This window comes from Leptosomus discolor, chromosome 1, assembly GCF_034619465.1.
Source record: "Leptosomus discolor isolate bLepDis1 chromosome 1, bLepDis1.hap2, whole genome shotgun sequence".
NCBI lineage: Eukaryota > Metazoa > Chordata > Aves > Leptosomiformes > Leptosomidae > Leptosomus > Leptosomus discolor.
In genome coordinates this window covers 162,435,090-162,456,293 of record NC_141391.1, presented here as the reverse complement: position 1 = coordinate 162,456,293, position 21,204 = coordinate 162,435,090, and the positions used below count along the sequence as shown (strand labels likewise).

At 48.1% G+C, this 21,204-nt stretch overlaps 2 protein-coding genes across 3 annotated transcripts; both read right to left on the bottom strand.

Annotated features, from left to right (window-relative positions):
- Nucleotides 1-11,581: 11,581 nt before the first annotated feature.
- Nucleotides 11,582-18,334, bottom strand: MIEF1 (mitochondrial elongation factor 1). Of its 2 annotated transcripts, XM_009957487.2 has the most exons (5): nt 18,296-18,334; nt 16,988-17,136; nt 16,653-16,833; nt 14,408-14,670; nt 11,582-13,305 (listed from the first exon to the last, which is right to left on the bottom strand). In XM_009957487.2, exons 2-5 carry the CDS (start codon nt 17,129-17,131, stop codon nt 12,499-12,501), a joined length of 1,395 nt encoding a protein of 464 aa, XP_009955789.1. In that variant the 5' UTR covers nt 17,132-17,136; nt 18,296-18,334; the 3' UTR covers nt 11,582-12,498. The 2 variants fall into 2 exon arrangements, with proteins under 2 accessions (XP_009955789.1, XP_086325419.1); XM_086469293.1 differs by lacking the exon at nt 18,296-18,334 and having other exon boundaries at nt 16,988-17,150.
- Nucleotides 18,335-18,469: 135 nt separating this feature from the next.
- On the bottom strand, nt 18,470-19,067 carry MIURF (mitochondrial elongation factor 1 upstream open reading frame). The gene is made up of 2 exons (XM_086469306.1): nt 19,056-19,067; nt 18,470-18,716 (listed from the first exon to the last, which is right to left on the bottom strand). Exon 2 carries the CDS (start codon nt 18,688-18,690, stop codon nt 18,478-18,480), a length of 213 nt encoding a protein of 70 aa, XP_086325432.1. The 5' UTR covers nt 18,691-18,716; nt 19,056-19,067; the 3' UTR covers nt 18,470-18,477.
- Nucleotides 19,068-21,204: the final 2,137 nt, after the last annotated feature.

The window sequence follows — 21,204 nt, the reverse complement described above, 5'->3', positions numbered from 1 at the left end:
AAGTTTCTAAAGTGCAGTTTCACGTTATGTTTTATCTGATCTAAATCAACTCGCTGCTAGGAACTGCGGCAGCCCTCTTCCCCTCTTCCTTTCCACCAGCTGGTCTGGCCCTCAGTAAGCGAGCTCAGCCAGCTAACCCATCAGGAAATTGACGGAGGTCAACAGATTTCTGCTGGTTTTAGTCCCTTCATCATTTCACTCTGGTCAGACAAGCATCAGCCAGCTCTGGTGAGCTGGGAGGATCCATACCCGTGTGCTTTCCTCACTGTGTCAGAGTTACCCAGCTTCAAACAGTTGCTTTTCCACGTTGCCAACCTCACAGCGTGCCATCAGCTCTGAGAGCTGCCGTGGGTCCTTGCTTGTTCAAACATCACTGTCCTGCAGGTCAAGTTGCTCTCAGCTACTTCTGCAAAAGGCTCCACTCTTTTCCAGTTGAGGCCTCAGTAGCATTTGAGTAAAGCCATGGCCCTCACTGAGTTTGCTCAGGTGTAACTGCCTGGGACTTATTAAACAACTCGACTGATCATTTGAGAGGATGGGCATGACCCAGTTTCTACTTTTAGCAGTCTGCTGTCACCATCATCACTACAAAGCAGAGTATGTCTACTCCACATCTGTAAACTGAACACTAGCTGCTGAATGAAAAAGGCAATTTTTCCTCCATGTTGTTGTTTATTGTTTTTTGTTTTGTTTTGTGTTTTTGTCTAGAAGCAAGCACAGATTTTGGAATGACTCATTAAAATGGAGGAGGCAGAGAAAAACGTCCTCCAACACCAGAAAACACCACGGTAGCAACTGAGAGATCTGTGATGATTGATCTGATAAATACACCATGGAGCAGGCTGATCTTGCTTCAAAGCAAAATTTAGAGGATGCGTCAGCTTTTAAAGAAGCCAAGTGGGTGATTGGCTGGGTGGATGGGTGGACAGCATCTCCATGTCCTCAGTGGCTAAGGGAGAGCTCTCACATCCCCTGCCATGCCTGCTTGCCCCTCCTTTAAGCAAAAAGAAAAGGGTGATTTTACAACCATAATCGTAGCTGAATAAACAGAAATGCTATACACACCCAATCCTTCATCTTGCAAAGATAATTATAGATTGCTCTGAAAGGACTCTGGGTATGTGTGAGCAAGAATCACGCAAGCAAAAATGAAATATGCAATGAGGAACTTAACCCAGATCTGCTTGTTTCCTAGCTGACTGGTTTCCATTTTGTCTGTAAACTTAGGTGGAGATTTGTCTGCGTTACAAGCTCCAGACAGAAATTTTTTAACAGTCCCCAACCTGAAAAGCGAAATCAAGTAACCAGAAGCCAGCCATTTAGTGAACAGGGTATTTTTCCCTGTTTCCTGAAGGACTGCAGGGTTACTGTTGTTACATAATTTCATGGGCTACATCCCCCATTCCTTTATAAATCATCTCTCTGCATTTGCACATATTATATCAGAGGTTTCTCCTTTGTGGCTAGAGTTTTTGACCAAGTTTTTGACCGCTTCTTTAAGCCCAAGTAAAAATCCCTTGGGAATTTTTGTACCAAAAAAATTACTAAGCAAAGAACTACTAGCTACCTGCTGGTAACTCCAAAGTGTCTAAAAAGCGTTCTTTTCCGGTATTACAGAACATATTTGGGGCTCAGAGATGAAGAATTCTGGCAGCTCTGAAGAAAATTGAATTTACAGCACAAAAAGGTGGCTTCTGAATGAAGATTCATTTGCGTGCATGGTCAATGAACTCTTGCTGACATGTTAACAGCTTTAGCACCGTAAATGTTATTTTCCTGCCCTGGGTACTGTACCTTGGCAAAGAGAGCTCCTGTGATAAGTAAGATCCATCGTGACCCAGAAGCGACGGGCCAGCTGCAGGCAAAAGGAGCTGCTCGTGCAGAGCTCACTGCAGGATAGAGGCCAAAGTGACCTTGCTGGGAAGTGATGAACTGCCCTGATAAATACAGCACTGCAGAAAGCCACCTCTGGCCAAAAAGCAGCACCAGGAGGTGGAACATTTAATACTCCTCCATTCACCCTCCTCCTTCATTAAGGTGGAAGGTCAATACATGGGCTTAATTTATTTTCTTTTTTTTTAAAGTTAATGTTGCAAAGGAAAAGATGTTTTCTTCTTCCACCAGAAAGTATACAGGAGATAAACATGCTGAAATGTTACGTTATTAAGTACACAAAAGACAGGGAGGACGTAAATGTTTCCATAGTAACATCTCCTTGCACAGTCTAGACCGTCTGTATAGGATGCTCTCAGCGACTGTCAGTCGGGGGGAAGTATGCGTGGGCCCCGATGGCAAGGGAGCAAAGCGAGGGGGGAGCATGTATTGCTGGGGCCAGGAGGGTAGCCAGCAGAAGTAACAGAGATGGAGATGTGGGCTTTTTCCTGGAGTGCTGGGAAAGCCGCAGCCAGGGAGAAGGGCTGGCAGACGCTGCATCAGGAGCTTGCACAACCCCCATGGTGGCACCAGGCAGGCGGCTTTGGACCCCCCACTGAGCCTCAGTGCCCCAGAGAAGGGGCAGATGGGCTTTTGGCTGGCCCTGGGCCCTGCTGGGGTGGCTGGGGAGGAGGGGGCATAGCCTGCTTTGCAGAAGGATGAGTGTGAGGGCAAGTCCCCAAGGCGGTTCCTGTGATTATTTCTGTCCTTGGAGCCTTCCATCAGAAGGGACAGGAAGCCTTACCCCGCACTTAAATGAGCGAAGCATTTCCAGAGACCAGCAGGAATTTTTTCCTGGAGACAGTGTTGAGGGAAACACAACGGAGGAATGAGGCAAAGCAGCTAGACAGTTTGAGCCATTTTGACAGAGAATTACCTACAAACCCTATGGCACAGGCTAATTCGCAGTGCTCGGTTGCTTCTCTCCTCATGCAGCACAAACAGGTATCTGAAGGATCCTTTCTGCCAGATTCTCACGTAAGCTCTTTAGGGATTGCTTTATAGACATTCCATTTTAAAACGAGATTGAAAAGCAAATGTACGTGATTAAAGATCAGTCCAGGAGGTATTAGTGTCCATCTTTTATTACATACAAACAGAAAACAAGTTAGCCATATGCTATGCCTCGTTTGTTTTGGACTAGCACACCAAATGGAATCTCTAATAAATCATTCATTGCTTACCCATCCCCTCACTGTCTTCTGTTTCCATCCTGTTATGTAAATATCACTGACATTTGAAATGAGACTAATAAAAAAAAGGATTAAATCTGCAATTTACATTTGCAGCTTACAGTTCAATTATTTTAGACAGATATGGAAACAATCCTGGCTGTCCACCTACATTTTTCTTACTGAACGAACACAGGCATGCCAAGCACATGCTGATAGCTTGCAAAATGTGGCTCTCCAGAGGCTTAGTTACTCAGAAACAGCCAGGCTGTGGCCAGCTGCCACAAGTAAAAACATTGTGCAAATCTGGTAAGAGGGAGGTGAGTTTTAACTTGTAACTTGCCCAAGCATGAATTTTCTGAGTGAAGCTACAACTCGTTGAAAATGATGTTTAGCAAAAAATATGTGTGAAGGGGGGGTGGCGGGGGTGGTGGCGCTGACTTTTGTTCAGACAATCAGGTGATTTTTTGTTGTTGTTTTCTCATCATCCAACCTTGTTTTATGATGATGAAAGGACTTGGGGGTCAAGAATAATCCCTTGTGTATTAGCACGTGGGAGCAGTTTCGCACGCAAAAAAAAAAAGCCTTCCAGTTGTCCAAGCAACGGAAGAGAAGGAACATATCTCATGGCAGCTGAGGTATGTTGTTCTTCACGGGGCTATAGTTAACGTAGCCCCTGCTGCAGACTGTGTTCAGTGCATACCAAAACGCATGTACCTGTACGTTACCAGCATCTGCTGGAGTCACACATGCGCCACGTGCCTTGTGCCTTCCCGTGCAGAAGGACAAAGGTGAGAATGGCAATGGGCATCCCTTCGTTTTCTAGCAGTGCAACGTTAGCGAGAGCTGCAGCCTGACGAGCAGGTACGGGTTATGAGACTGCAGCATCGCAGCCAGCCACTGACACCAGTGGGTGAGTTAACAGCCTGTCGCCACTTCAGTGGATTTCTCTTTCACTGTCTCAGCGCCCCTTAGACTTGTCAGTGAGGACTCCTCGCTGTATCAGTCCAACAGCAATTACGCTGCTCTCCTGAACCTGACTTCTAAACTAGCAGCTTCGTCTGAAGCAGGTGGAAAACTTATTTGAGCTTGAGTTATTTCAGCCTCTGTTCAGTGAGGGGGGATGCACAATGGAAGGCTGATAATACCAGACTATACTCTGAGTGCTCCAACTGGGGATTTGTTTTTAACTTCACATTAACTTCAGAGCATCTTGATACGGCCAGGAAGAGACACTGCGAAGGGGTATACCCTATTAATGAAATAAAACAGAATCCTGGGGATATCTTGTGTGCGTGGGAGATCTCTTTGTTCCTGATGCTGGCAGGCAGCTTCAGCAGGAACACTGACAAACCAGGTAGTTCAGATGAAGCTCTGAAACTCATTTGGGGATAAATCACTGTTGAGGCCGAGGAACGCTGCAGACATTATTCAGTAATATTTCTCCACTCTTCATAGGCAGCAGCTGCTCGGTGGCTGGAATTTACCAGCAGACTTCGATCTGTTGAATATATACTTGTTTACAGAAGAGGAGAGAGAAATTCCTGGCGGATGTTGACACAGTTGTGGTATTATTCAGCTTATAGTTTTTTCCTGTATGGCTGTCATTTTCCCTCCTAAGGTCTCTGCGTTAGGAGATTTGGCAAACGGTGTCAGAAAGAAGATTCTTTCAGAAGACTTTGAGACTGCTCTGCTCCCTGCACTTGCACATGGGCTTGTGGGTGGCCTCAGCAGAGCCTCCTCAGATGTGGCCATGGGTCCCGAAGTAGGCTTTGTGCCCAAAGTATCGTATTGAGTAGGTGCTGTGGCTTTTCAAGTCTACTGCCCCTCTTACTGGTATCGCTGTGGCGCTTGGTGAGGGAGGTTTGCAGTTCTCTTAATAGGAGGAGGTTTCTGTGCTTGACTGCTGAGGGAGCTGGTTTGAGACTAAAGCTGGGTCCACCTGGGGAACCAGCTGTGGCAATCCACCTCTGTTGGGGAGGCACTGCTGGCCTGCTCTTTTGGCACTCAGAGGGTGACGCTTTGTTGAGCCCTTGTTCTGGGACTGTGATGACGGTAGACATCTCCTCTGGGTCTGAGGCAACGTAGGCACTGTTCAGCAAGGTTACATTTGAGCCATTCACCTTAGTCACGCGGTCTCAGTGAGACTGATTTGGATGCTGAGCACTGATCAGAAATACAGGTCTCCCCTAGGCAGGGCAGGCTCTGTCTGACCACAACAGCGTGAAGTCTGTCCCAGGCCACGAGGCTTGGGAGTCCAGTCGGCTGAAGACACCAAGCATCTTCCCTTGCAGTGCAAAGTGACGGACTGAAGATGGATCACTCTTCCTTTGATTAACTTTATCTTTTTACATAAGAAAGAAATGACAAAATTTAAAAAAAAAAAAAAAAAAAAAAAAGAAAAAAAGAAAGAGGAGAAAGGTTCCTAATCCAAATCACTAGCTCATTGTTCAAGGAAAAGCACTGGACTAGATGCTTTCCACTGTCTCTCTCACGGCCACAGGCAGTGATTTGGAAAAGAGAAGGTTTGTGCCTCGGTCACGCGCCTGCCTCAGCAAAAACCAACCTCCACTTGAATGCCAGGAAGCTGGGACCCCTGCCAACACGCTCTCTAACAAGCAACGTGGGAGCTGTGGCTCTGCGGGCTGTGGCATTACTGCATCTTGTACTACCTTTGCTTCAGCATAGCTCAGGCCCTCTGACAGCATATCACCACTGCTGTAAACAACCAGGAGCTGAACATAATTCAGATTATATTATCTATATAAGTGGCGGTAGTTATTATGTCTAAGGCCATAACTATCTTCTGTGCTAAATAAATTCAAGAGTTTGAAGGCAAAAGTGTGTCTCTGCCATACTGCTTCCAGGAATGATTGCTTCTTGCCTTTCAAAGGGGGTAAGGAGCCTGCCAGGGCATTAAGAGTTTTGAAGTAACATCTGTCATAACAGGTAAAGAGCCAACACGGTCTATCATTTGCCATCTATGCCCTTGTGTCTGTTGCCTTTGCAATGCTGAGCAGAGCGAAACAAGAGTCTTACAGGACTGGGACCACTGTAGTGGGACGTCTGCTAGGACAATGTATTACCCCTGTGCTTCTGTGGAACAGTGGCAATTCTATCACAGTGAGAAGCAGGGGAAAGGGGTGTGCGTGCACCGAACCGAGGGAACTGTTGCCTAAAATAAGAAAATCCAAAACAAACCCGAAAACTCAAGCAAGAAACTTTTGCCCATTATTTGTATGGAGAATGCTTTTCATGAAGAATGTGGTTAGAATTGATATATATATATATATATATATTTCCCCTGAGAAGCTTAGCACTGAGTCGTAATAGACAGATCAAAGAGCTACTTAGCCACTGGAGCCAGGGAAATTGAACCAGGGCAGCAAAATAAAAATCAATCTGACTTATAGTGTGTTTAAAATTATTTTGTTCAGAACTGACTTCTGCATGAGTACTTAGGAAAGCTTAAGATCATGAAAAGTTTGAGTTGCATGAACCAAACTCTGTCTCCCACTCCTCTGCTATTCGTAAAATGACAAGAACGCTTTTTATGTGCAGGATGATTTCAGATCTTCCCTGCCTTACCCGTTGGTCTGACCACCCGCTTTTGCCTTACCATTTGCAAGATTATTCCACAGGATCACCAACTGTTATAAAGATATTATTAGCCTGCTCACCACCACATTTCTGGGTCTGTGACTTGTGAATAATGCTGTCCTCCTCAGAGTATGCTTTCATACTGTGGTATCCCTGATTGTGTAGGGGACATGCTTGTTACATGAGAGCTATTTTATGAAGATGTTGACTCTTAAAAAAAAAAAAAGAAAAAAAAAAGTAAAAAGGGAGGGGGAGGGTATTTCTTGAATCTCTCAGATTGTAAACTCAGATCATAAGTCTGCCTGACAAGGATAAAGAAGATAAAATCCAGATACCTCAAACAGTTCCCCAAGTGTCTAGACTGCAGCAGTCCTCCTAGGGCTGGAAGCCAACACTGGGTTTCAGTGGAGGAGTGAGAATCCCCCATTTCTTGCTTGCTGCAGTGGTGAGTAAAGCCCAGCGTTTCAAGATCCAGTCCCAGACCCAGTGAGCCACATTGGAGCCATTGAATCATACCTAGTGCAGGTAGCGGGCCAACACACTTTTTCTTATCTGGAAGAGAAACTCCTTGGTTGGAAGAGGCTCCTCTTTTTTGCATGAGACGAAATTTAAAATGCAGCAGCTGTTTGCAGCTTTTCTGGAGTTTAGAATATTAAACCCTAAAAAACCCACAGAGGTGATTAAGTATTTGGAGAAAAAAAGAAACATTCATCCTACAGTTCAACACTTTAGCATGATAATCTCAAATTTGGGGTACAGTCACCCTCTCTGCACCAGCCTAAGATTAGCTACAGAATAGTCAGGCTGGAATTTATTTATTTATTTTTGAAACAAGGAGATGCAAAAATAAATAAGTAAAACATAAGCTTGGCTACGTTCATTTCCAGGACAGGATTGTGGTTGCATAACAAAGCGCACAAAATATTTTGCTTTTTCCAAAATTCACCTTCCTCCTAAGATGTTTGTTCCTCAGGCTAAGAACAAAAGAGATGCTGAGTCTTTGCAGCCTGGAGAACCATTTATGCTCTTCTTCTTTGTAGCAACCTTTTCCATACTTGAAATAATTATCATGACTCCCCTCAATTATTTATTCTCTACATTAAACGGACCCGTATCTTTTGATCTTTCCTCCCTATTCATGCCGGGACAGCTTTTATGCAGAGGTGCAAACCGCTGCATACATTAAACATGTATTGCAAGCTCTAGGCTTTCCAGGGGCATTAACCTGAGGGGGTAATACCTGGCACAGATTGCACAAAGCAGCTCGTTTGAGCTGTTCCCATAAGACTCCATATGACGTGAGATTGTGCTTGATCTCATCTCGTCTGTTTCTACCACAGAACAGATTAAAGGAAAAAAAAAGCCAAAAGAAAACAACACAGGCAAGGAGTATCAGAAAGAAGAAGAAAAAAAAAAAAGACATGTAGACTCCCTTTGTATCATAACATCTTTTCCAAAATAGTTAAATGTTAATTTCTGTGTCCTCATTAGAACAAGTCTCACAGGATAATGTTGTCACCATAGCACGTCTTCCCAGAATTAAGGAGCCTGGGATCCATCGAAAGTGGCATCACTTCATCCTTTACTTGACATCCAACACTTCTGCCCCACCTTCCCACCTATGCACATAAAACTGGGTCTTACTGCTTCAATACACCAGACGCGGGCCCCTGGCACCACGGCTTCCTCACTGCCTCAAGGCTGATGCTTGGATAAGAGAGGAGAGCTTTTGGCAGGGGAGAGGACTGGCACCTAGAAACCAACGTTGTGACTGAGCAAGGGCGGGGGAGTCCGTGCAGGAAAGCTTAATATTAAAGAGGCACAGAAGCCTGTGAAGCCACATGAAAAGCAGGTGCCTGTCCAGGCACGCGGGCTACCGGAGAAAGGACGGAAGGCACAGCGCCATAATTACGCATCATCTTGTGACTGGTGCGAAGGCTGCCAGGAGCCAGCACGCTGCAGGACCGAGCTGATTGCTCTCTCAAGACAAGTTGCGGAGCGCCGAGCGCCCAGGGGAGAGCAAGTGAATCAGCAAGGGGCATGTCAGTCCCCAAGCACTGGTGTGCTGCAGAATTATGTCAGCATAAAGGTGATGCGCTGAGACAAGAGCTCCTTTGTTTATAAACACGCTAGAGACAACCAGGTTACTGTGGAAAGTCATTTTATTTCAGAATTTCACACACTCTGTCACAGACCATGCACTTAAGACTTTCCCCTTTGCAAATCCACAGCCTCCAGGCCCGGGAGAGACGGCGCATCATCTCTTCACTTCTCACTGCGAGTAGCCACATGCTAAGAGTGAGGGCCCTGATGGCAGCTCACCAAGAGGCAGAAAGCAGCCTCTTGTTTCCATAATTGTTTTTTAAACACGGGAAGAGAAATCCATCTGACTTGAAGAACTGGCGGTGGAGCTCAGCAGCAGTGAAACCCCACAGCTGAGCGAGTTGGTCCTCGCCCCACGGTTACAAGGAACAAGACGACAATCTCGTGGGAAGCTCGCGTGAGCTAAGCTATAGCAGAACACACAGAGGCATTCTTGGAGCCCAGGCAGCAACCAACCGAACGCACGCTCTGGGCCTCTTACAATCAATTTGTCTCTGAGCTGCTCTGCCAGGGAGGTGGCCAGGAGCTGCCCATTTCACATTCAGCTTTAGGTCCTCCTGCTCTGTGCTACAGCTTTGACTAGGAAGGAGCCTACTTCTAGGTAAGACAGCCCCCCCCCCCCCCCCCCCCCCGGGCTGTACATCAACACGTGTACTGCATTTAATACTGAAAGGTGCCGGTTCGAAAGACTCTGCAACAGTCTGTTTGACTCACAGGCTGGGTACAGCATTAGTGTAAGTTTCCTGTATACTTGCCCTACTCCTTCCTCCCTGCCTCTGTTGCCCCTTACGCCTGACCCTGCTCTTGAAATACTCCTAGTTGCAGCGTCCCTGTGACCCATAACATCTTTGGCCTTTGCTGAGACTGCTGCTGCCAGAGCAGCGATTGCCCACTGTGGTGGCTGCCTGTAGGAAGTGAGCGTTTGCCTCCCGAGAACGGGCTTGTGGCTAGCTCAGAGGAGGGCAAAACCGAAGTAAGAAACAACAGAAGTGATTCAAGTGAAGTGGAGCAAAGTCTACAAAAAAGGCAAAAAGGCAGCTTCAGTCTCTATTCGATACACAAATTGAGCTCAATAGCAGCAAGAAATGGCCGTAAAATATTAATTCATTAGGTTGCCAGGAAGAAGTAAAAGCATTCATGTAAAAAATTCTATATACAGATATGTACGTGGCAACTGTTCTCAAGCCAGTTCAGACAGTGGCTTCCTCCTGTTTATGTCTCACCTTTTTTTTTTTTTTGTATCCATAGTTTTGATCATTCCAAACCATGTTGCTACTCGTTCTGTGTGAAGACCATGGCATTGGAGTCAGCACCAAGTGAGGGGTGAGATCACACTGAAGAAATGAAGTTAGGGGAAACCCCTGACAACCCAGATATTTTAATATTTTTGTTGACCTTCAAGTAATTAAAAGAAAGGGGAATTTCCCCCAGTGGCCTATAGGCTCGAAGTCTCATCTGTCTGCTTTTAGGGTAGGAAGGCTGACATCAGAAAGGCAGTGGAGAGCAGGGAAAGGAAGAAGGGAAAAAAATCTGGGAACCAGAGTGAAGAGCAATCAACAGCTGACCAACACCGACTGCTGCAAAACTTACAAAACACAAAATCATATAAACATAATTTCTGTTAACCTTTTATAGACTACAGACTTTATATATACACACAAACTTTGAAGTATGCATCTGGCAGTCTAGAAAACACCAGTACCCTAAGGATTAAATAATTTAAAATGCAACGTTGCATAATCACTGTATATGGAATACTATCTGAAACATTGGCTAAAATGGACGGATTGTCCGAGAAAGATGCTCCCTCCCTCCTCTCACCAGCATTGCCTCTAAAAAACAAAACAAGGGCTAAAGGCTCCACTCCATGATTCCACTCCTGAAACTCACCTTGAATCTTCTCTGTCAAAGTGGGGGGGGGGGGGGGGAAGTCCTGAGAGGAAGGGAGGAGAAAAGGATTCCTGCTCCCTCCAGATTCTGCTGCTGCAGTACCCCTCCCCATTGGCTGCAGACGCTGGACAGCAAGGGGAAAAAAGGTGCTAAACCTGGGAAAAGGCAACTACGTTTCTGTAAGATAGTCCTGCTGGTCTTTGGAGAAAGACAAAGTCCTAGACTCAGGGAGGACACCCTCCCTCCCGCTTTTTGAGGGCAGGAGGTCAGAAGGCTTAATGCAGAGTATACAGAGTCTACGTGGCTAGTTTAGGAGATACCAACAGTGCAGCAGCTGCCCCCCAAACCCGTACTGGAGTCCAGCAGCAGTTGGGAGGGCAGCCAAGGGAGAGGGGCCTGAGAGCAGCCATAAACAGCAGCGGGCAGAACTGCATTACCAACAGGTCCAAACAGACAGAATGTGAAGGTGTGCCCTCAGCAGCTTTCTAAGAGTAATTGTAAACTGGGAGCAGTGGAAAGTCAGTGCATGGGAATGAGGAAGGGGACGGAGAGCCTCAGTTCTGAGGTGGCTGGGGAGGGACTAAAACACACACTGAGAGGAGACAGCAAAGCCAACCTATCTCTGAATGCCAGCTCTGCGTATGTACCCTAATATCACTGTATAGGACAGAACCTTGCTGATGACACCAGTTCAGTCCTATCACCTTCATAGACTTAAGCGTTTGTGAAAATCTGGCTTACGTGTGCTTATCACAAAGGCCTTTGAGGCGTGCGGTCTTGCTTCCACCTCCTATAAACCAGAACAGCCATAAGCTCTTCGGGAAAAGATGAAAAAAAAAAAGAAATCCCCGTTCCCATGTGTGTCTCCCACCCCTCCCCCATAATCAGCCTCTCTTCCTCTAGGCCAGAGACATCTAAGGATGCACCCTGTTCTCCATTCCCAGGGCCATTCCCACCAGCAACACCCAGCAGATCTGGCTAGGCAGGAATGGCAAGCCCTGCTCCTTCGGCCTCATCACACAGCCAGACCACACAGGTTTCTTCCTCCCCTACGACAGCTTCAGTGAGAACTGTCCATACTGGAGGTTGTGTTGTAGCAGACAGGACAAGCCTCAGGCCTTACTCTTGCATCCAGCTTGCAAAGGATGTGAAGGCTCTGAAGAAACAGGAGCCATGGGCATGGGCATTCTCCTATTCCAAGCTCTACAGCCCTAAATACTGCCAATGTAATCATTATCCACTCAGAAATACAAAAAAGAACCCTATCCAAAACATCTCAGTCTGCCCTGCATGACTGGGTCAAAGGGGTGGGGCGGGGGGTGGGAAGAGGAAAGTGAGACAGTGTGGTACACCAGAGAAAAAGAAACATGGTGCAAAGTCAAACTGGAGGAAAGGACCTCAATGCAAGTCCGCTAAAATCGTCACTGGATTTACCAGCCCAGTTCCACCTTCTTCAGACCAAAATGGACTTGCTGCAGTAAGTGTACTACAGGAGAAAGAAGTGCATAGTTTGGTTTATTTTTTTTTTGGTAGATACTTAAACATCAGCAGAATTTATGTGACGATCTTACAGCTGCAGTTTTAACCTCTTTTCCCTAGCCAGTGGGTACCTGTTGGGGCAGATATGGTGGAAATGGACCAGTAGCACCAGAAATTCAGTGGGAGCACCAACTCCACAGCAGGAAATAATAATGAACCAAACAGAGACAGAGAGAGAGAGAGAAGTGGAGGAGACATATTTCGCAGTAATCAAAGTCCACCTTGGCTAAACCCTATCAACCCTTCCCTAGGTAAGGCCCCATTACGTCTGCAGCAAGACCTCTGGCTCTGACAGAGAGCTGTAGAGGGTATAGCCCAACTCATCCACTTCTTCAGGGGTGAGCTCTGAAAACAAGTTCACCTTGGGGTTCAGAGCACTAGGCAGGACACCTGCCTCCAAGTAGCGGATCAATCCCTTCAGCGCCTGCAGGAAGCGATCAGCCAGCATGTCCTGGGACCAGTCGGACTCTTCCTGGGATAGGTGCAGGATGACATTGGTGAGCTGGCTGGCAGTGAGGTGACCCAGGGCTGGGTTTGACTTGCATACTGCTTTGAAGATCTTCAGGCACAAGCAACGGCAGCCAGAATCACACTGGTCCAGGGCCCGGAGGCGAGCCGTTTCTGCTGGCCGCAGGCTCAGTCGCCACAAATTGTCATTCTGGGCCAATCGATGGGGTTTGGCCACAAGGATGATGTCACCCAGTGTCAGGGATGGTAGGAAGTCAATAAAAAGATGCCGTTCCGGATCATACTGGACTTCCAGTGTCAAATCTGCTGGGGGAGCTGCTGGACGGATCACATAATCCAAGAGAGTCCCAATTGCTGGCCAGTTGATGGAGCCAGCTACGACTTTCTCAAAGGTGTCTGCTACAGCTTTGGGGGAAAGGTAACCTCCCACCACACAGCGGTCCCAGTAGCTGCTCCCACGGGGAAAGTACTCCGGGTTTTCCCGACGCACCAAGTAGAAGCCAGGAATGTTCATGATAGTGTCCTCCCCGGGGATACATGACCACAGGTTCTGCTCCAGCATCAGAGGCACAATGAGCTGGATGTGATCAGCTGTCACTACCTTTCACAAGGGAAAAAAGTCAGTAAGAACAAGCTTTCTCTCTCCACACTCACTCAGTCTTACTCACCACCTTTAGACAGCCTTCTGTTCAAAGGAACTTGGAAAAAGGATTCAGCTGTCTCACCTCTCTGCGTGAGATTCACAGCCTCCCTTTGTCAAAAGACATTCTGAAGGACTGTTTCCCATCATCAGTGGGATAACTCCAAGGTATAACCCAAGCTAGTACTTATATGGTATGTACTATTTAGAGATCTCTAAATACTTCAGGACCTGACACGGACTGCATGTAGACAAAGCATTTTGCCTCCTATTGCTCAAAGTTCACTCCTTGGATGTGAGATGCAGCTGGCTCAGGGCACAGCAACACCACAAGATTTAAAGCAGGAGGCAGAGTATTAAGTTTCTAGACAAGCTTGAGCTGCCATGGTTTAATTATCCCATGCTACAACTAGGTACTGCCTTCACCTGGTCACTTTGCTTGGAAAAAGGTCATTAAAGATCCCTTTTCACCAATGGCATTAAGACCCCAGATCTAAGTTTCACTGGACACTCAACGCTCCATTCCAGAGCTCTGACTCAAACAAAAAAGGGTGCCTCTGAATCACTCACTATAGCCATGGGCATCTTGCCATCAGGGAGACATGCAGCAGGGACTGCTGTCCAATCCAGGTCTGTCATGCATTAAAAAAAAAAAAAAAGAGTAGGGAAGACCTACATGAATACACAGGAATTCTAAGGGAGCATCATGTATTCAGAAGGAGATAGAAGGGACAGAGAGAAAACAGAGGTCTACTGTAGAAACAGCAAGAAAAACAGAGCAAAAGGGAGAGACAGAGGAGAAGGAAGGAAGGGCTGAGATAATCCAAAGAAATAAAACAGCAAAAAGCAAATGCTTTGCAGACAACGCCAGAGCAGCCTGGTCACGCCTGTTCAAACAGTACTGCAGAAATCAACACCTGGCTCCACGGTGGGAAAGGCAACACCAGGAGCCTTATTACGGAGGAATGTTGTGCTGAGCCAGCACTGCGAACAGGGAAGCCTGGAATGCCCCTGCCTAGTCAGCCTTCTGAATAATAACCCATCAGACGGCCCCAGGAATTACCTGCAGATCGTCGTACAGGCTGCCGCTGAGGTACATGTCACGCAGGGGCATGTCCGGCAGCTTGGCACGTAGGAAGCTGCGCAGCTCGGCACAGATATCCACGGCTGCTTGCTTGGCCCGGGCCTGCTCATCCGCTGGGATAGCGACCTTCCTCCGATAATAAGCGAAGAGCTTTTCTTGCAGAGACAGACGAAGGCGGGATTTTTTCAGCTCCACTTGACTCCTCTTGGCAGATGGCTTGGGCTTTGTGGGTCGGAAAAAGTCTGCAAGACCAGAAGGAAAACTGTTGATCGTCTGCAGTGTTTCGCTGCGCAGCGATCCACGGCAGAAAATCCGCAGCGCGGAAGTGCAGCCTCCTAGGCCTTAAAAAGCTTTCAGCAGACATTTTGCATGCTTTACACAGGTACCAAGTCAAAAGGGAGGTGCTGAGAAACTTCAAAAGATACTACTACAAGCATCAAACCAGATGAAAACAAGTTACTAGATTTGGAATTCAGCCAGAACAAGACTAACATCATGAACAAGGAAGTAATTTTAATGGCTACATGGGCAGTACCTCAGTTCGATTTCATCAAAAATTCAGCAGTTACCAGTTCAGAAGCTTTCAACATGATGCCAGACCAGTGGATAAAACACTCTTGAACAACCATCGAGATCTCCTTAAGTTTTTTACATTATAATAGATTTTTACTAATTATCAGCAAAACCCAGTGAAATGGATGTTAGGAGTCTGATCAACACTTAGCAGGATGGTGAGCTGACAGGTCTTGGGGCCAAAGCTCAGGCAAACAGAGCGCCAGCGAAAACCTTCCTTAAACTTTCACTGGCCAAAGAACAGAAGGCATGCTCTTCGGCACAATACAGCAATACAACGCTTTACGCTGCCGTCTGCAAGAAATTGTTAAGAATTGTTAAGCAATGTCTAACTTTCTCAGATTCTCTAAGCCCCTTTTTTTCTGACTGGTTTCCTAAAGAAATGAGTCAATGCTTCCCATCTATTTTCCAGACTTCTCTTAATACAGACTAAAAGTTTCAGAAATTATCCATGAGAATTACGGAAGAACTACAGCTCTAAGAGATCGTTGGAAGGGCTGTGGTACTTAACGGGTGCAGGAGAAACCCCCAGGTCGGTGGCCCCATTAAGGCCATCAGCTGTTGCACATTTGTTTGGCAACAGGCACTTGGCCATGCAGCACATGCAGAACGGCTGACCAAGCTGCACACGAACCCATCTCGCCCAACCTCAGCAGCTGCTGTCTCTTGTCCCACTGGGGTCTTTTGGACAGATTTGAGGTTTTGTGTGAAAAGGAAACAGCCCGCAAAATCACGGAGAACCTGACTTCATTGCCTGTTCATGAGCAAACTTACTTTTCCATCTTACGTTTTCACTTATTTTTAAGTCAGGAATGCAAGAGGTTTTACTCCTCAATCGTTATCTCTGGGGACTCCAATCAAATGATCTAGACCCCATTTAACACAGCTGTCTAGTAATTTAACATCTCCTCAGCAGAGAATCCATTGCCATCCTGAAGCTGACTTTCTTGCAGAGAATCCAGAAATCAAGTTAAAAGCTTGATCCTGATTCTTATTTTAAATCTTCAAGTGTAAATCTCCTGAAGTGTCCAGGGATAGAAAGTAAAACTCGTGAGAAAAAACGACCAAACACATATAACAAACACTGACGGATTCTACGTTACTTATTAACCCACTCAGAAAGAAGACTGCAGGTCACTTTCTATAGCCTGATGAAGACCAACTCAGTGAAAAGCAGCACTAAACAGGCAAACAGCATTACAGAAACTATTATGAAAATGGTAGAAATAATATAGGATACACCATTATAAATTGGTGGACATTCACAATTTGAATATTTCCCTCTTAAAAAGACACAAACTGGAATGGTCCAAAGAATGGCAAAAAAGAAATTGAAAGGAATTGAATGGCTTTTTATCAGGGATGATTGCACAGAGAAATATTCACCTTGAAAGAAAAAAAGACTGAGACAGAATAAAGCTTAAGACCATGAAGTCATGAGAGGAATTACGAATGCAAACAGATCACTTATTATTCACTAGTTCCCAATCTCACTTCCAACTCTTGAAGTTACCAGTAGACCTGCTTATAAGAAAAACATCAAAATCCTGGCCTACACAAAAGTATTCTCCTTCCTGTGTTCCTTTAAATGAATACAGGGTTTATGGGCCTGGATGATTCTGGAATGCAGGAGTATCACCCTGCTCCTTACCCGTGTCCGCAGCCGAAGGATCCGTGGGAAGGGTCTGCAGGGAGCGGCTGAGGTTAGTCTTCATGTCCTGGCTCAGCAAGCGTGAGGAGGAACCCAGCCAGTTTGGTTCTTCCCAGCTTCTCTTTCCCGACTGGCTCAAGCGAGTGGGACTGCTGGGAGCGCTGATTGCCCGATCGTACATCTAAAGCAACATCACCAGGCACAGTCTGAATCGTTAGGGTCCAACGTTTGCCTCGTAGCCGGCCTAGCGCCAGCATCCCGGGTCTTTTTGTTCCCCACTCCTTCTTTCCGCTGCCCCTGGGCTCAGGTCCCACCCCACCGTCCCACACGCTCACCCGCTTGACGGCCAGCGTGGCGATGCCCAGCATAGCCGCTCCGCCCACGCCCAGCACCAGCCGGGCGTTGGACAGCACGAAGTCGATGGCTGTGCCGATGCCGTTGTCATCTTTTTTCCCTTTGCGCTGCCCAGCGCCCGCCATCTCACCTGGAAGGAGCAGGAGCGTTAAACAAATGGGTCAAAACACTCAACCCTAATGGTTCACTCCCTTCTCCTCCACCCCTCTTGGGGTCTTAGCACGGAGCCATAGGAAGGGACCACCTAACCCTGCAGCCTCTTTAATTATCTGCCCTCAAGGAGCTGCTTATCCCCAGACATGCCAAAACAGTACTGACCAAGCTCTGCAATGACAGCATTTCTTTGCTTCCAGCTCTGTTTATGGTTTGAAGGAAAACATCCTGAATTTGATGTGGGGCTTCTAATCATTGAAGCAGGTTTAATTGTGCAATCACCTAAGGCTTTTTGAAAAAAGAAAGTAAAATTTACCTCAGTAACATTTGGCAATAAAACCCCGTATACCATGTACAACTCGATGACCATTCAGGTCTTTTCCTTCTCATGTATGCTTCTCAACCAAAGCACGGCTTTTTTAATGTCCATTTATTCTCTTATTCTCAATCTAATGTGTGTAATTTTGCTCACAGACAAGGCAATGCAGGGATGGTCAACTGCTTCTCTGTGACAAACTAGAATCTTCTCAACAGTTGACAGGCAGTCTCAGAGTGTCCACTTCCAGACACTGTCATTTTTGGACAATGGCTGGTCCCAGACACCCAAGAATCAACAGCAGAGACCACAACACACTGCGAGAGGAACAGCTCCCTTGTTTTCACTGCCCTCAAGGCTGGTGCGTTTGACTCTCATCCACATCATGTATAACATGAAAATTAATATTTTCTTACATATGTACTTTTGTTTCTTCCAATTCCCATTTAACCTGATCCTGATATTTAAACTTAAAAAGTGTCCCTGGCCAACTACACACATAAAACACACTTTGCCATCACTGCACCCATAGGTGGATCCTGAGTGACCTTACATGAAAATGCCTGGAAACCCTTCCAACCTGACTCAAGATCTGTTTTCTAAGTCAGTTTCAACGGTTCAGAGCCTGCCTGACTTGAGTGGTTTAAAACTGCTCTTAAGTTTTTCTAAGGCCAAGCTACAATCTGAGGAAGAATGTTTCTCCCTTGATGAACCAGGAATTCAGTCACTCTTCATCCCTAGGCAGAAAAAAACGCACTTTCACAAAACTAACTGTAATAACGGCATGAAGAACATAGTTATATCATTGTAAATGACCTACCTGTGACCTAATGCATTTGTGAAAAGAACAGGAGAGCCCTCCTGGTGTGCCTGTGGAAGCACCTTCCAGACTGCCTTCAAGACAGTGGTGGGCACGGAATGTCAATCATCTCTTTTGGTTGGCATGGAGATTTTGGATAGAAGAGGGAAATATGTGAGGCCAAAAGGAGCTCCAGGGAATCCCTAAACCAGGCCCCCGAGTTTGCTCTGCAGGAAAGCTTGCCCCTTCTCCAGCTGCCTTTCCTTGTCCTCTAGCCGCTGCAGCCCCCGGTTCTTGCGGAACTCGCGGCGGATGGAAGCGAGGTAGAAATCCCGGTCGGTGTAGCGCAGCCCGCGGCCCTGGCGCAGCAGAGCCCGATAGAGGGTCAGGACAGCCTCCCGGGACCACGCTGCCATGGGGAACGGGTGCGTGGACGGCCGACCTAGAGAGAGGTGACAAACCGCGAGATTCGAGTCAGCGTTTCCCTCCCCGAGGGACGCAGTGGCCGTCGCCACCCCCTCCACCCCTGGCCCCACAGACCGCTGCTCTCCACGGCTCGGGAAGGGACAGGACAGCCTCTCTAACGGCGCACCGGGGACAACGGGATCTCCAAGGGCGCAAGGCCGCACGCCCTGCTGTGGGGGAACCGGTGGGCCCCGGGGCCTGGCCCTTCCCATCGGCGGCGGCCCCAGGGCCTCTCACAGCACCCGCTCCCCGCGGGGGTCCCGGGCCGGGGTCGAGCCCGCGGAGGCCCCGCGGGGACCAGCCGCATCGCACTCACCGGGAAGGACCGGGGTGGGGAAGGGGAGGCGCTCCGGGTCCCTCACAGCAGCCGCTTCCCTTCAGCGGACACGGCCGCCACCGCCTCCCTCCCGGCACCGCTGCCGGGGGTCACCCGGCAACATGGCCGACCCGCTTCCGGGTCGTGACCCCGGCCCCACCAATCAGAGAGCGAGCTCGCCGGGGCCCCAACCGGCCCGTCGGCGGAGGATTTCCGGCCGGCGCGTGCCCGGGCGGGGGCGGCGGCGCGGCGCTGTCTCCCCCTGCCGGCGGGGCGCCGCGCCCGCCGCCGTACGGCGAGCGGGAAGGGACGTTCCGCGCCGCCCGCCAGCCCGCCCGCCCGCGCCGGGAGGCTGCCCCCTGCCGGCGGGGAGGGGGACTGCCGCCCCCAGTTTCTCCCCCTTGGGTCTGGATCAGGGCAGGCTGGGCCGGGTGCTGGTCTGGTTTGAGGAGGCCGTGCCCCTCAAAAGGGTAACGGCTTCGGTGATGAGCTGGCTTCCCCGGCGGGGATGGCGGTGGGGAAGAGGCTGGGGCAGGCTGGGGGTTGGGGACACCCTGAAAGGGTGTGGGGAAGGGCTGAGGGGAGCAGGGGGCGAGTGGGACCCCCACGGTGCGGCCTGGTGGGACGGCCCAGGGTGGAGCAGCTGCTTCCCACCTTGGCTTGAGCTGTCACCACGGTGGAAACAGGAGTCTCCCCTTCCCTGTTAGACTTGCAGCTGCCCTTGAGGCCAGGGTGGGCACCTGCACTGGAACCCACCTCGGGACACCGGGCTTGCTCCGCCATGGAAGGTCTTGTTGGCAGCTTGGGCTTCACGTGCTGTAGCGGAACGGGCTGGGTTGTCAGCCTCAGCGTCTCCGTGTGCCTGCGAGGGTGCTCCCCAAGGCCCAGAACAGTTGGAGCACGAATAGTTTGTTGTCGTTCTGGCTTTGATGGGCCTAAATGCCATCAAACAAACAGCTTTGTGTGAGAAAGGGGAGCGTTCAGCACACTGCAGCAAGTCACCACCCACAGCACAGGCTGTTACAGTCGTCTTGGGCTGTGCATGCTGGCTGCCGAGGGTGAATAGAGAAGGTGTCTTTGGTGCTTCAGAGTAGGCAGAGAGCAGCGGGTTAATGTCTGAAGGTACCTCTGACTACCCTGATGCTTTTTACAGAATAACTTATCAAATTCAAGCTGCTTACCTCTGTCAACAAGGAACCCGGGGGCCTGGTCTGGAAGTCTCAAGGGCAGTAGCTGGCAGCCTCTCTGGGGTCTGCCTGAGGAGATGGAAGGAGCCTCCCAAAGCCAGGAACTTCCACCCCTCTGTCCAGGTGCAAATGCCCCTTCTCCATTCTCACCTTCTCTACTATATGCCTACTCTGGGGAGTAATTATTCCTCCTTAGCCATCTCCTCCTCCCCAGATCCTATGAAAATATAAAGCATAACCGCATGTGCGGGGAGAGGGTGTGAGGGAAAGAGCAAACTGTGTGTGACAGAGGAGAGCCACATCACTTCACACACTTCTCAGCAACACCAGATATGACAGTGATAGAACTGAACAGGAAGAAAACCAGAAGCTCCGGAGTGGCTTGCTCCGTGCCAATCTCCTCTTCTTCATTTGCTTTCTGAGATAAACAACCCCAATCGTTTCGATCTCTCTTTGTGAGGGAGTTTGCCGTGCCCCTAATCAGCCCTTTCTGAGAAAGGCTTGCTTGAACTGCAGACAGTATTCCCAGAGAGGCAACGCTAGTGATTTACATAATAGCATTATCATATTTTCCATATTATTCTCTCCATCTTCCTTCTGCATACTAATATCTCGTGTGTGCCTTTTTTTTTTTTTTTTTTATTAACCTGCAGCTACTCACATAGACAGGGTTTACGTGACAGCCAGATCCTTTCCTGAGTTGCTAGAGACCATCCGGAGCTTTGTAATTCTTACATGCAATTTATTTTCTCTTTTCTGACTTTGCATGTGCCCAGTTAAACCTTGACGAATGCTTGGTCTTGCCCATTTGCCACATTCGCGTTTCACTTACAGTCTTTTCTGATCTCCTGAAGAGTAATCACTTTGAGTCATCTCTTAAAAATGTTTGGTATATCGCTCATCTTTGTTTCCAGATCACCAGTTCAGATACTGAGCTATCTGGGACCTTGGAGGCAGCGTTT

What these genes read in the sequence shown, in the direction of transcription:
- MIEF1 (XM_009957487.2), bottom strand. Translation starts at nt 17,131, where the DNA reads ATGGCGGGCGCTGGGCAGCGCAAAGGGAAAAAAGATGACAACGGCATC. An exon ending in TCCTTCGGCTGCGGACACGG is followed by an intron (nt 14,671 to 16,652) that starts GTAAGGAGCAGG and finishes CTGGTCTTGCAG; the next exon opens with ACTTTTTCCGACCCACAAAG. An exon ending in GCCTGTACGACGATCTGCAG is followed by an intron (nt 13,306 to 14,407) that starts GTAATTCCTGGG and finishes CCCTTGTGAAAG; the next exon opens with GTAGTGACAGCTGATCACAT.
- MIURF (XM_086469306.1), bottom strand. Translation starts at nt 18,690, where the DNA reads ATGGCAGCGTGGTCCCGGGAGGCTGTCCTGACCCTCTATCGGGCTCTG.